The sequence below is a fragment of the Pterocles gutturalis genome, unplaced genomic scaffold, assembly GCF_000699245.1.
Source record: "Pterocles gutturalis isolate BGI_N339 unplaced genomic scaffold, ASM69924v1 scaffold18640, whole genome shotgun sequence".
NCBI lineage: Eukaryota > Metazoa > Chordata > Aves > Pterocliformes > Pteroclidae > Pterocles > Pterocles gutturalis.
The window spans coordinates 18,188-33,389 of record NW_010141244.1 but is presented as its reverse complement, the minus strand read 5'-3'; the positions used below and the strand labels follow the sequence as shown (position 1 = coordinate 33,389).

The window sequence follows — 15,202 nt, the reverse complement described above, 5'->3', positions numbered from 1 at the left end:
CTGAGCCAAGGGCTAACCCACCACAATATTCATTGCAAGTGTCATCGCTAGCTGCAAAGTGTTTTCTAGCCTGTTTGTATTTGCATCATTGTTCATGGCTTGGTTTGCTCTAAAAATAGAATTGGGGAAGGTTCAGCTCTGCCACAGTCACTCCCCTGTCGGAGCACTGTGCACAGGCTGGAGGTGACTAGTCTAAAGTGAGGTCTGGAACCAGGACAGCTCTGGTTCCTCCACAGCTGAGCTGGTTGAGTGAGTCTACTGGGATTTTTTAAGTGAAAATCGCTTTGACTCTTAGTGTGAAACTGGTCATCCTCCTGGCTCTCTTCTACAGGTTATTTTTCTTTCCTGCTTTGCTCTGTGAGTACAATGCTTGTGTTTTATCAGCCCCCTGTCTTGGTATTCAGTAAATGCTGTGCTATGGTAAAGATTATGATAATTTATGACACTGAGTACAGTAATAAATGTAGGCATAGTATATATAGGCTATTGTGAAAGAAATTAGTTTCTGTTCTGCAGTTTGAGGGGGAAAAAAAAGGAGTCATGCATCTGTTTTATGTAGAAATACCCTTATCATCCATTGTTTTATTCTCAGATGAAAAAATAGATTTTTGTGCAGGGAAGCCTTTGTTACAGATGGCATTGTCCAATTGAATCAAGTGATAATGGAAATAAATTAAAGTTTAGAAGCAGAATAATAAAATCATGGAGGTTCTGTAAAGTTTTGCAGAGTTTCTTCAGTCTGTTGCACTGCTGACACAACTGAGAAGCTAGAGCACAGCAGGCAGCGAATCTGAATAGGTGTGTCTGTGAAGTGCCATGGAATCTGGATCTTTGAGTGTACATATAAAGAAAAGTTTTAAGAAATAGATGTGTTCTTCTAACCTAGCATTCTACGTTTTAAGGTGCTTTATGTTTCTTGCTACTGAGCACGTGTGATTTTAAGGTACTTTAAAACATTACTTTCAAAGTAGCCTTTGCCTTCTGGTTGGCATCTGTTGTAACGTGTGCTGGGTGGGGTACAGGCAGGCATACAAAATGCGTGGTGTGGGAGTCCTCTCCTCTGCAACAGACCCAGTAGTTCCCAGTATTTGCAGAGTTCAGAGCCTGCTGGCATCTACTCGTGCTAAACATGTTTATGTTTTTGAGGCATCTGGTGAGTGTTCTGTGACTCTGTGAAGTTCTATTCTGCTCCTGAGGGAACGTTGCAGTGCTGGCCATAGGGTTTCATGAATTGTCACCAAATGAACAGTTAATTCGTGACATCTGCTGTGCTGAAGCGACTGCCAAGTTGGGTTGGTAGTTGGCAAGTAAATAAATATTGATAGACCCTAGCAATAGGTATTCCTGAGAACTCCTGTTCTGGGAATGCTTAGGCTGTGTCCAATGTTATTAATGTTGTGACAGCATTTGAAGTTTATTTATAGGGTTTGTTTGTGTCTTATCACCATCTCTCAGAACTGGAATGCCTGAACGGGCTTTGCTGTGCGAGGGCACAGACATGTGTATCAGTGTATCATACACCCTTCTCTGGTGACTCATTTTGACATATAACAAATGCTTTGCTGTCCAAATCTCTGGGCAGTCGATGTACCTCGATGTATGACATTTCAAGTATGTGCTCGCATCTATCAATCATATGTTTGCTCACTATCTGATGTCGGAATGACTGCTCCAGAACTATGTACATAAAAGTGCATCAGATACAAGAATTTATTTCTTTTTAGTAACATACTAACAAAATAGTCATATACAAGATCCTCTGAGAACCCACCAGGTAAAATTAGCTTGCTTGCACTGTGAGAGCACTAACTCTTGTGGGTGCTGTAAGTGAACAGTTTTGTATTCTTATTGCAGAAACTGAAGCCAGAGAAGCCTGCGACTGGCTGAGAGCTGCAGGTTTTCCCCAGTATGCTCAGCTGTTTGAAGGTACGATCTCAAAGACCTGTCAGGCAGCTGACACTGATGTCAAGTAGAATTCTTTGCATAAATCATCCTTCAGAACCGGACACTTCTGATGGAACCTCTTCCAAATTCCATAATGTATTCATGCAAATCTGTAGAAAAATAGCAGCCTGGTGTGTGTCCTTGCAGAAGTGACATCCTAACTAGGTTAGCATGGACTCTGTAGAATTCTGTAAAGGACCAGATCTGTCCTGGTTATTGTTAGACTGTAACTCAATCAAATTTCTGCATTTGTGATTTTTAGTTGCTTATAATTTTCTCAGACTCTTTTCCTTGGAGTCTTGGGGGTTTTTTAGCCCAACTTGCTGACTGCAACTAAAACTCATCTAAGGCTTTCCAGCCTGTGGTCTTGAGCAAGATGATTGTTTTCTGTTGAAAAAGAATGTTGGAAAAATCATATTGCATTTGTAATTTTTTAAAACAGATACTCAGAAGCAGCCAGCCACAGCCAAACAATGCATTTTCAGCATGTTTTCATGTTGTTAAAGCTCCAAAGACTGCCTATTACTTGTTGGGGAGATATGGACTTGTTGAGAACTTGTATTATTGTCAGACAGCTTTTGTGCTTATACCTTAAAACTGTTCGTCTTTAAAATATGTTTATTGTTACAAACATTGAATGTAACAAAAGCTGATAGATTTTTAAGAGAGATTTGGTCAAAGAACTACGGTTGAAAGCACTAGCAGTGACTTCTGCCTGCTCTCATTCACACCTCCCCTGATCATTGCAAAATTAAAAATTGGAAGTCAAGCAACGGAGCCAATTTTGAAAGCTGTGTACTATGAAACATGATGTCTCATGGAAATACTACCCTTTTGACTACAGAAGATTTTACTCTATAAGCTGTCAATCTTACAGTTTGTTGGAAATGTACTTCTAGATAAGGAATCCCCTCTGCATTACCCTGCTGTTTATGCAGTGTCCTGACTTGACTGGGTAAATTAAGCTTTCAAAGCAAGATAAGAAAATACTGATGGATCTCACTGGTTCCCTCATCTGCAAGGTTAAATCTCAGAAGCTGAAACATTGAGCTCATCAGCTGGTGCATTGATTGGCGTCAAGCACAGCATGATTTGGCAGGCTCCCTACACCTCAGATACCATGTGCTGCATCATACCCTACAAAAAAATGGAAAACAAGACTGGAAATGCAGCGAACGCTCGTGTTTACCTGTAACTAATGGCAGCAGGCAGATAGATACCTACAGTTATTCTGCTACTTGCTCTGAGGAACTGATCCTCGCTTACCTGAAGGACATTTGTGTGAATATACTGCTACAGAAGTAGATTTACATTTATTTCACCTATGATAAATATGTTGCAAAATTTAAAGTCTTTGCAATTATGGCTCAGATTTCAGATTCAGCTTCTTCGTTCACAGATATGCAGTTTCCTATTGATGTAAAAACTGTGAGAAAAGATCACGAGTTTTTAGATGGAGATGCAATTGAATCACTTTTCAGGTAAGCATTCATTATGAACCATCTTTAATACCTCCAGGCTCCATAGTTATTTGTCACTCATCTTTTCACGCCCTAGTTTGTGCCAGAGACTAACAAAGTCACTAATGCTGTGACTGAAGGAAATCTCTTAAGCACATACTTTGATACCACTGAAGTTGGTTAAGAATTTAAAGGTAAAGAAAGCATGTGTCTGCACCTCTTCTTCAGCCAAGGGCTCAGTGACGTTATAGTAAGCATCAAATCTGTCTTTTCTGCAACACGTGAAATGTCTGCAGGCTGAGGAAGAGCCATCAGGTCCCTGCAAGCAGATGGCAGCATGACCGTTTGCTCTTTCGAATTGCATAGTGGAGAGTGCAGGGATTTCCTCTTCCATGAGACAAACAGCGAAGATGATCTGCACAAGACATACGCTTCCCTTTTGTTTTCCTGAATACTTTTTTGAGTGAGAAGCAAAGGCGTTGAGTTAAAATTATTGCTTTGCCCCAGCTGCTCAAAGCACACAAGTGAAATCGCATTGCCTGTGCAAAGTCACACTCATTGCTCTTTGGACTTACCCCATGTAAGAGTGCCAGGCCAGTGTAGAGCCGTGCTTCTTCATTACTTACTGCAGGTTCTGAAGCCTTCTCCTGATGAGGTTGCTTAGCAGGTGAACTCCAGACTGTCCATGCCAGGCCACTTGGCCAGTCCATGGGACACAATAAGAATTTCTGGCTCCTAAGGGCCTGGAAAGTTACTCTTCTGGCAAAGTGGTTTGGTCCTTTTCTTTATTGTTAGGGCACCTGAATTCAGATTCTGCTTGTAACTGGAGCACCAGCAGGAGCTGTTTGCACATACATCTCTAATGCATGGCAGATAGTGGAGAACTCTGGATATATTTTGTTTCTTGATATGATTTCTGTCACAAGTGTTCCTTGAAGGCTGTTGGTGTGCCACTGGGTTGGTGCCATGTATTTGTTTGTCAGTTAAGTGACTGACTAGTTTGGGACCTTGTTGATTCCACAAGTTTTAATTAAAATGATAGATAATAAAGTCTGTCCGAGAATAAAGGTAAATGTCTTCTTTTTTTTTAAAATCATTTTAAGAAGCCCACTCAGAGTTTCTTCCATTTTTAAAATCTTAAATCAATGTACAGTTTTTCATAACCATTAAAGGTCATAATATGATTTTTAATTCACTGATTAATTATTGTCTTCTCTGATTTTAAGGTGGCAAAGCTGGAACTGTGAATATCATGGAGTTGTTTTTGGCAGAATGTATGGAGAACCTCTAACAGAATGTCAGTCATTGATGCCAATAGTGAAGACTCCGTGTTAGAAGTTCATAACTAGTTTGGTGCATGTTTGCTATCAAGAAATAAAAGAGTTTAAATTTAAAACTGTCTTTTTTCTTATACCCTAGACGGTTGAACACATTGAACAAATGTGCATCAATGAAAGTGGAAATAAGCCATCAGAGGAAACGGGTATGTTTGTAAAAGATCATTAATTTTCTCATAAAATATGTGTTTAACTATTATGTATTTAAACTGGAAGAGGGCAGCTTTGGTCACAGAAGCGTGAAAGAGTACTTGCCCACCACAATTATCTTTCAAAACCTTTTAATTTGCCACAAAACAGAATTTTTCATCCTCACAACAAATCTGTCATTTTTCTTGTGGTAAACTTACCAGATTTGTCAGTGTGCTTGGGAGTAATTTGTCAGCATGTTTTTCAACTAACAGAGCAGAGCTCAGGGCAGACCTTCAGCAACTGAATGGTTACATCCGTATGTTTGTCTTGGGGGTTTTGGAGGTAGGCAGAAAATTTAAGCCTCCTTTTTTGTTAATTTTTTTGGTAATTTAAACTTTGCCCTTGAACTGTACCTTTTTTTTTTTTTTTTTCCTTCTCAGAGTGAAGACTCTGAAGATGATGAACCCTGTGCAATAAGTAACAAATGGGCTTATGAGAGGAGCACTCAGAGATGGTCTCGTATCGAGAGCCTAGAAGGTTTCCCAGGTTTCCCAGGAGAGAAAGGTGCTAGTGCATCAGTCCCAGGCAGTCCAATACTGAAGAGCATCAGCAACGAGGATACTGTCTTTCTGGATCACGACGAGAAACATGATGTGTCCTCAATTCACAGTACTAGCAGTGGTGACAGTGACACTGTGAAGCCTTTGGAAGACATGGAAACCAGCATGAGTTCCTCAAGGTGTTCCTCAATTAAGGTGGCTTCATTGGACTCTACTTTTAGAGTCCATTCTTCTCCCCCCAGTGAATTTTTAAATATCACCAGAGAGGAGAAACTTTTGGATAAGTCACCGAATAAAAAGAGGAAGAGCCTTCTAAAGAAAATGGAGAAGTTGCACTTAAGGACCTGCAACTTGAGGAGTGGTCAGTCAAAGGCCAAACCCATAATAAGTGAACCTGTTCTTCTAGAAGGACTTAATGAAGAAAAGATGAAGATGCTGAACTGTGTAAATATTTCCAACCTCTCTGGCATCCAACCAAAGAACAGTTCTTCCTTTTCACCCCAGATTAGCAATAGCAGCAATCAGTCTGAAACCAGCAGCACAGTGAGCACTCCAGGTCCTGTTATAAAACCACAAAACTACTGTGAAAGAAGAGAGGTGTGTGCAGAGGACTTGGATTCTAGCAAGCTCTTGTTGTGGAATGATCTGTGTCAGGAAAACCTAAAAAATGATATGAAGTTACGAATGAACCAAATGTTTCAGATACCACAGGGCCATAAACCTGGCACTTTCCCCAAAGCACTTACAAACAGCTCCCTGCCTCCAGTAGACAACTCTTCCGTCAACTGGAGAACTGGGAGTTTCCATGGGTGCCGGAGGAGCCAGAGCAGAAGCATTTCCAAAGACCCCAAAGCCCCCAGGGCTTGCCTGTCGTGCGCAGAGAACAGGCTAAGTGTGTATGACAACATGCCCAATATTGAACTGGATACTTTGGAGGCAGCACAAGTTGGTGACAATGATGTTTTTTCAGAACTGAACAGTGTTATAGAAGATGTCAATGGACTCAAAAAGTTGGTTGACCAGTGGACAGAGAAGTTCTCAGATGATGGGGATTTGGACTTGGCCAGTGACTTGGCCTCTTTGTATCCTTCCTTGCCTAAAGAAATCTGTCTTGAAACGTCAGGCTCAGAAGATAAGCTAGCAGACCTCCCAACCATGGAGGGAGAGAGCAGCTGTGAAATGGGCAAGGAGATCAGCTCTGCAGACCTGACATACATGACAGAGTCTAAGACGACCAACAGGTCAGCCATCTTTGTGTTTCCCTGGTAGACTGTCCCTTGGGAACCTTTCCCCATTGATTCTCTATAATTATAATAACTATAATTGCTTTTCCAGGAGGGAGTATCATTAAGTAAATCTGTTCTGGCTAGCAGGGTCGGGACTGCTGGTGCCAGTCCTCCTGGTCTGTAGGCACTCTGGTATTTGCATCTGCTCTGACCTTTGTTGAAAGTGGGATGCTCATAGAACTAGAGCACGTAGACATTTGGTGTCAGACTTTATGCCTAGCTTGTTGTATTTCCGCTTGAAATATTTTGTATTGCCAGAGTACCTGGATAAGGTGTAACTTAAATGCAACTAACCATATGGTGTTTGGGCACTGCAGGTCATTCAGAGTCTTAGATGCTTCACAGGTGCAGGCAGAAAACTAACTGGGACAATGGAAATAGTCCTAAGCTTAAACAGTATTTATCCCGCAGGCACGGGAAGCAACACTGGTCTGTGGAAGAGAGTGTGAACTTGGAAAGCCTTTCCATCCCGACCGATAGCCAGTCAGCAGCCCAGCTGGCCCGGACACAGAAGCTGGCTCTGCTGAAACTCACTGCTTTAATGGACAGATACTCCCCGTCCAGTAGGCAGGGCTGGAACTGGTAAGTTGTCTAATATTGAAGCAACCTGTGCTGGAAAGAGAGGGTTTGATGTAAGCAGGTGGATTTCCTTATCTGCTTAGATAACACATGTTCAAGAGGAGGAATTCCCTCCTGTTAAATCCCTGGCAGTTTTGGGGTTATGTCAGTGGCTCCAGGATTTCCCCTGCTGTGGACTGCACCTGTGCTCCTCACTGGTGGTCAGGTTGTTACTGATTTTAAAGCATGTTATGGTTTCCTCTCATTTGCCCATTTCCAGGGCTTTGTCAGAGGTCCTGCACAGAGATTGCAGGACCTGAGGTGAGAGCCGGCTGGGCTAAGAATCCATCTCTTCAGCATCGAGTTCCTGTTTGAGCTACAACAATGACAAAGTCACTCAGAGGGCTTAAAAATATCAGTTAGCAGCTTGTGATAAGGATCTGGTGCCTAAATACAGAAAGAAGTTAAAAAAGCCTGCAGTGTCCTCAAGGGATGGAACATATTTCATGAGGATGCTTTTTAAAGTTAATTTCAGTTTTGAAATGAGGAAGTCATTCCTGTAATTGCCCTTAATGATTTTCTCTCTCTTGTGCTGCTGTGTGTACAGGTATGTGGCAGAATCTGGGGCTGTGACTGGTATAACTCAATCCTTTCCCATGCATGGAACTGAAGCAGCTCTGGAGAGCTAACAAGTTGCGTGCAATGGTTTTTGTTTGCAGGACTATACCAAAGTTCATTAAAAAAGTCAAAGCCTCTGACTACAAGGACAAAAATGTGTTTGGGGTTCCTCTGCTTCTGAACGTTCAGCGAACAAGCCACCCACTGCCTAACAGCATCCTGCAAGCCCTGGACTATTTAAGAAGCCACTTTCTTGACCAGGTATGGACTTGAGGCAGCCCAGAGCAGCTCTGGTCCATAGGTTTATCTGCTGCAGGGGACCTGGCTCTGTTTCCAGCTGTTGTGAGGGACTCTCTTGCCTCCTGAGGCTCTGAGCAGGCAGGAGGGCATAGATGTGAGCAGGTGGCCTGCAGGGAAATACCGACGCTGGTTCCTTCTGGGAATACCTTTAGTCCTGTGTTGTGTTTTTGTGCCTTGCTGCACTGAACTCATCTGCGGTCAGTTCTCTTGGTGCAGGCAGCCAAGCTGTCGTCTCCTGGTGAGGCAGCATATCCCTGCTCCCTTGGGAAGGAAATCTGCCACACGGTCAGTATTCCCTCGGTTCTGTGGTTGCTGGTAGTGCCACAGCTAATGTGACAATTCATCTTGTTTCAGCTGAAATGTACCACTAAGCACAGGTATTAGCACAATGCCTGTAACATCTTTTTCTGGATCTCAGGTCTGTATTTATTCACTGAAAGTGGAGTTGTGTGCACGGTTTTGAAGGTGTGTGTTGCCTGTGCTATTTCCAAATGGGATACCCCATGACATGAAACATATTAAAGCAAGGGCTTCTTGTCTGCTGTGCTTTGCGATTGTATAAGCGTGTAACATCATCCCAAAGTACAAAAACATGTGCATCCTGGGAAGTTACGATGCAGTCTGACACACACTGGAGCATGAGCAGTCATTTTCTTCTGAAGGCAGTGTGTTTCACTTTGAGGTCAGGGTTTCTATTCAGTTAATATAAATAAACCGATGAATGGAAATACAGCCTCCATGGCACACAGTGAAACTTTCAGCAGAGGCTTTGTTGAGGTCAAGTTCATGGGAAACTTCTAAATCTAGGTTTTGTCTGAAACTCGACTGACATTTGTATTAAAAATAAAATCACAATTTCCCTCAGAATGGCAATTGCCCTTTGCCAACCTGTAGGCACATTAGATGTATCAGGCATGTCAGATGTCAAACCTGAGCCCTGTGGATCTCGTGGTCTGAGCTTGCTCCACCGTGGGCACCAGGGGACAGTTGCTTTTGGAGGAACACACACTGGTGCATTAGAAACCTGCAGGTCGAGTGGGTGAACACAGCCTGCCCAAGCAAACTGACAGATGTCAATACTAGAGGTTTTAAAAGTCAAAAAGAGTGATTTTGCATTAAATAAAAAGCAAGCAAACAAACATGAAAATTGGTATGTCTTTCCCAGCTGGTTCTGTGGGCATCCATCATGGTTTGCCTGGGAGCAATATCTGTGCTGCTTCTAATGCTACAAACATATTTTGGTGTTAGATCCCACTACCAGAGGCTCTTGGCTATCAAAAGGAATGTGAAGGATCCATTATTTCTCAGAGGTTTGATGAATGATGACTCCTCTCTTTGTCTTTAATATTTTCTTTTACCCGCAGGTTGGCCTGTTCCGAAAATCTGGTGTTAAATCCCGGATTCTGTCTTTAAGAGAAATGAATGAAACCAACCCAAACAACGTCTGTTACGAAGGGCAGTCCGCATTTGATGTGGCAGATATGGTGAAGCAGTATTTCCGAGACCTTCCCGAGCCTATATTCACTAGCAGGCTCTGTGAGTCCTTCCTCCACATCTACCAATGTAGGTAACACAAGCCCTAGTTTTCCAATTCCTTTAATATCTTAACACTCAGCTGTACAAGGCAGCGGCCAGGCTAGGACTGGTGCCACATCCTCTTGTAGTCAGAGGAGACAAGTCAGGATGTTTCTGAAAAGACGAGTTCATTGTGGCTCTGGGCTTAAGAGTGTCACATTGGCATCCTATGGGCCAGCTGTTTTCTAACAGTGTGACTTTTCTGTTCTTTGAAGGATGACTGTGATAACATACGCTGTAGCAGCCTTCCTAACTGTGTTTTCAGATGGTCACTTCCTTAGGCAAAGTTAGGACAGAACCTAGTCCCCTTGTTCATGGTATGAAGCAGCTTGTGCAAGGAGTCATGTTATAGTGACGAAATGTCTTTATGAAGGTGCCCAGCACAGTTGCTGCGAAACAGCATCTTTGCCTGGAAACACCAGCAACTTTCTGCCTGTGTTCTCATTGTTACTGTCCTTGAGACTCAACCTGAAAAAGAAGGAAACGTGAAGCTGAAATCTAGCATTGAATAGCGTTTCAAAGAGGTTCCATCACCAGCACTTTGCCCTGAAGGAATTCACTTTCAAAAGCATCTGGGCTGGAGAAGGAACTTCTTGTAGGGGCTTATGATGCTGCTGCTACAGACAGGTTTCTTCCTCTTTTGAGAAAAGGTCAAAGTGTGAGATTTCTGAGTGGACTGGTTTCCAGCCTGTTTTATGTGACTTTTATCAACATGAGTACATGAGCTGCTGCTGTCCTGTGTATGGTAGAGTTCGTGAAAGTTTGGTTGGGTTTTAGTTTTTAACCTGTCAGGCTTTTAGAATTTTGTCTGCAAACGGTTTGTTTATTTGTTTGAAGTAAGTTTTCTTTTTGCATCCACAAATCCTTTTTGTAAGGAGGCCCACAACTCCTGTGTCCAATGGATGTGGAACCATACGTGCTAGGGATGGTCCAACCTGGCCACTGGCCACTTCCTGTCTCTTGTTTTGGGATACAAACAGCAAATGCCTGAATTCCGCTGTCCTCCTGTGCCTCCTGTGACTTGGGCAAGTGCCCAGATTAAATTACTATCTTTTGGAGATAAGACAAGTGCTGCTCTCACCAAGAAGCATGTTTTGTGTGTCCTGTGTATGTGCTTCTACTTGAAGCGAAAGAGAAGTAATCACCTTCTGCCCTTTGTAGTGGTGCAGACTGGAGAAATCCTCGTGGCAGGTTGGACCACACCTACCTCCTGCAGCAGCTGTCTGGGCACACGGGCTCTCTGGGGTTAGTGTGAATTAAAATCTGGTGCTGAAACGTTGTTCTGTGAATTATCTGAGAGCATCTGTTCTCTTCATGCCTGAAGCTGAAAGGAAAAGACAATAGAGTAGCTATCTGCTCCAAAATACCATTCTAGAGCAATATTTTATGGTGAGACAAGCCCTTATCTGGACTGTAACCAGAGTCAGCTCAGGATATATTCATTAGCACGGTGTTCAAGATTAATTGCAAGTCAAGTACCAGCGTCACTGGGTGTGAATGTGCATCCTGACAGGCAACAGCAGAAAGCTGTACTTGTGTGATGTGCTGTGATAATGGCCTTTGTCCTGTCTGTTGTGAGCTGGAGCCACAGGAAGATGGATGAGCCTACAGTTCCAGTGCCCTGCTCAGGACTCTCTTGCTTCCTCTGTAAGTACGTCACTTGTGATTTTTGTCATTTTTTCTGTTTCCAGACGTGCCGAAGGATCAGCAGTTTCAGGCTGTCCAGGCTGCTATTCTCCTTCTCCCAAAGGAAAACCGAGAAGCTTTGAAAATCCTCCTGTTCTTTCTGCGAGACGTGGTTGCTTTTGTTGAGGAAAACCAGATGACCCCCACCAACATTGCTGTCTGCCTCGCACCGTCCTTGTTCCACCTCAACACCCTGAGACGGGACAGTTCCTCCTCCTCCACCAGGTATTCGCATCTCAGTGCTGGCACTGCTGCTGTCCCTCGGCTGCTCTGCTGGAACTAGGCTTTCTGCAGCTGCCCTCGGATCAGTATCTGCTTTAAGGGGGAAGTAGTGCACGTGTCTAGGGGTTTGTCTCCAGCACGGACGTGCCTCCCGCACAACTGCCGTACTCTTTGCGGTTGCCCATGCCCAGCTGCCCAGGGATGCAGCGTGTGGCCCGCTGTTTGCACCATGAGCTGGCCACTGAAACACAGACCTGGCTCCTGCACTGGCAGCCTGAGCCCGGGCGCAGCTGCAGGGCCCTGCGGGCGTCTGGCAGAGTGCAGCAGCTGCTGGCACTGGTTCTGCTGGGTGATAAGGGATCGTTCCTGCCAAACCCAGCCACAGGGATTCTGTAAATTTATCTTACTAAGTAGAAGTATCTGGGTTGCATAACATCCCCTGTCTGTACGTGCAGGGAGGAAGGTGCCCTTGGGCCAAAGCAGACAAATAATCTCCGAGAGCATGCGTTCCTTATCTGGTCTCCTGAGGCAGGGCTGCTTGCTTCACTCCGTGCTCCTGTGTATGGACAGACACGTATCAGGGAAGAAAGGACAGCTGACTTTGGTGGAGACATGGTGCACCATCAGAGTACTGAGTGAGCCACCTCACATGGGGATCTAGAGATGAGGACAGGTTGCAGAGCAGAAGCTGTCAGGTGTGCCATTGGCATCTTTCAAGATAATAATGCAAGCTGTGGCTAGCACAGAGAGGGGAAAGAAAACACCACGGACTTGTCTTTGGAATGGCACAAACCATCAGGAAACGCCTGAGCGTAACTAGAGCTTAGGGCTGCCCAGCGCTCCCTGGGCTGAGCCGGCACACGGGCAGGGATCCGCGTGGTCACTGCGGGCAGCTGGGGATGCACCAGAGCTTCAGCGGCAGCACGTCCTTCCCCGATTGCAGTTGGCTTTGAGCACCTGGGAATCATACTGAGAGCTGTGCCCCTTTGGTTTACATCAACATTATGCTGAAATACTAGGACCAAAACCAGAAACTGAGTTTTCTCTTTGTTGTCGCTGTTGAGCAGCCAGGACGCTTTGAAGCTTTAGCTTTTAGTGACTGGGCATTAATGCCGTAGCGCAGGGCTCTGACTTCAAAGGGTAGGAGCTGACAGGTCTGACTTGGAGAAGTGGTGCTGAGGACTCTTATCTTCCACCCAATTTTCAAGCCATTTTTTATATAGATCAAAGTACCAGAAGCCAGGATTAATGATGTCATATAATGATTATGAAGTAAAAGAGGAGACACATTTTTGAAACATGTTTGGTGTGGTTTGGGCCAAAGGATTTAAAAGGTTCTGCGTGGGCTTCGCAGGGTATCAAAGGGGCTTGACATCTGAAGGCTACGCACAAATCAGTTTGGAGTCACGGCTGTCTTTGGCCAAGCGCGTGGTGATGTGTTTGGGGAATAAAAAGTCTTGACTTGCCTTTCTTGGGCACACATTGCTCCTGGTCAGTGCTGCCCTGGGCACTTTTGGGGTGTGCTGGGAGGGAATGCTGCCTGTGGGCCTTGCTGCAGTAACATAACAGAGCCCCACATGGCATGTAAGGGTCCCCCAACGCTGTGTTTTTGCTGAAGCTGCTGGTTCCCAGCCCCTGGCTGGCCAGCCGAGCAGGCATGTTGCCCTTGAGGTTCACACCGCCTTCCTCTCACCTGCCCCTCTCTCCAGATCCAGCCAGAGGAAGTGCAGCCTGGGGAAACCGGACCAGAGGGAGCTGAGCGAGAACCTGGCAGCAACAGAGGGCTTGGCCCACATGATAGTGGAGTGCACCCGCCTCTTCCAGGTACGTCACCTGCTGCGGCCAGGCAGGAGCCCTGAGCAGCCTGAGCTCAGTGGCCTGCTTTGAGCAGGGGTTTGGGACAGAGCCCTGCAGCCAGACCAGTTGTTGCATAGGAACACAGAATCACAGATGGTTTGGGTTGGAAGGGACCTTAAAGATCATCTAGTTCCAACCCCCCCTGCCATGGGCAGGGACACCTCCCACTGAAGCCGGTTCCTCTGAGCCTGTGATAGGTGGAGTCCTGCTGGCTCCAGTACACAGACCATTAATGTCATTGCAGATTTTACTGCAGCTATTTGTAAGGGCTGCAAGAGCATTTCTCTGTTTCCCCTTCCATCCCCAACTGCTGTGGGATTTTGTCTCCCTGGGCTTGGGGCCAGCTTGGGGAGTGCCTGCGGGGCAGAGGCTGACCGATGCTCTCGCAGGGAGGCCCCGGCCAGGGCTGACCACCCCTTCCTGTGGGAGATGGGCTGAAGTTGTGGTTTTGCTGCTGGCGCCTGGCTGGAGTGACAGCCATGCCTGTGCTTGGCCACAGACCCCAGTAATCTGAACCTTGCCCCACAGACGGACTTCCCAGCTTGACCTCAGCCTTTCCTGTCATTATGGACTCACCTGGTGATCGCTAGGCTGTGGCTGACCCCGGCTGCTGTCACTGGACCTGATCCCAACCTCCTTTGCTGACTCACCTTCCTGTCTCACCCTCGGACCTCGTCACCACAGATGTGTCTGATGATCGGGGCTCTTGGCTGGCCCTGGCTGCAATCCCTGCCCTGGCTCAGGTATGGTGGGACCGGGCGGCTGCCCTGCCAGCCCTGTCATCCCACTCGACTGCTGGCCCCTTTCCCTCGAGGTGCACCCGACAGCCAGCTCTGGCCTTCTCGCCCTGCACTCCAGCACTGTGCTGGCAGGGGTGCCTGTCCCGGGGCTCCCTGAGCTGACACATGGCCCTGCCCCAGGGCTCGCCCCAGCACTGACACCCCCCAGCCAGCCCCTTGCTTCTGAATGACACCCCCCCACCCCCTAGTCTGGGGTCCCATCTCACCATGGCGTCAGTCCCCAACCTGGCCAGGGCTCCTCAGTGACCCCCTTTGTCCCCAGCCCAGCCATGGGTCCCCATTTCCTCAGTGGTGGCCTGAACCCCTCTGCCCAGCCCCTCGGAGAGCCCTGAGACTTGCTGCCTGCCCCGACCCTGCAGACAGCCCTGGTGACACCGGAGCCGGCCCCATCCCTGGCTGTACAACCCCCAGAATAGCCCCACAGGGACTCAGAGCTGCCCTTGGACCAGCGACAGCCTGCACGCTCCTGCAATGACCAGGGCACTGATGCCAGGCCTGTGAGCTGTGCAGCTGCCCTGACCTGTGGTGCCGGGAGCTGTGCTGGTGTCCCCCTGCCCTGCCAGCGGAGGGGACTGGTGCCAGATGCAGGGACCGCCTGGAGAGGGCTGTCTCCCCTTCCTGCTGGTGACCAAGGAGAGGCTGCAGGCAGCTCTGCAGACTGGCCTCAGCCATGCCCGTGCCTGGACGCGTGCCCATTGCTCCGGATCTGGACCTTGATGCTTGGCCCTGCCTGGTCATGTGGCCACTGCTGGCCATCGCTGAACTGCGGCCGACACTGGCACCACCACTGAACCTGACCCTGCCTGGCCTGGCCTCGGCCCTGATGGATGCACCCGTGACTGGGACTCTCAGTGGTGGCTCCCGCCA

At 46.6% G+C, this 15,202-nt stretch overlaps 1 protein-coding gene across 1 annotated transcript; it reads left to right on the top strand.

Moving 5' to 3' along the window:
- Positions 1-1,828: 1,828 nt before the first annotated feature.
- Positions 1,829-14,081, top strand: LOC104469462 (rho GTPase-activating protein 7-like; the record flags this gene model as incomplete). The annotated part of the gene is made up of 10 exons (XM_010083966.1): positions 1,829-1,926; positions 3,344-3,425; positions 4,824-4,887; positions 5,314-6,674; positions 7,131-7,301; positions 7,997-8,156; positions 9,560-9,758; positions 11,462-11,681; positions 13,388-13,502; positions 14,064-14,081. Coding segments are annotated over 10 exons (2,488 nt in total), but the record flags the coding sequence as incomplete, so codon positions are not given.
- Between the last annotated feature and the right edge of the window lie 1,121 nt (positions 14,082-15,202).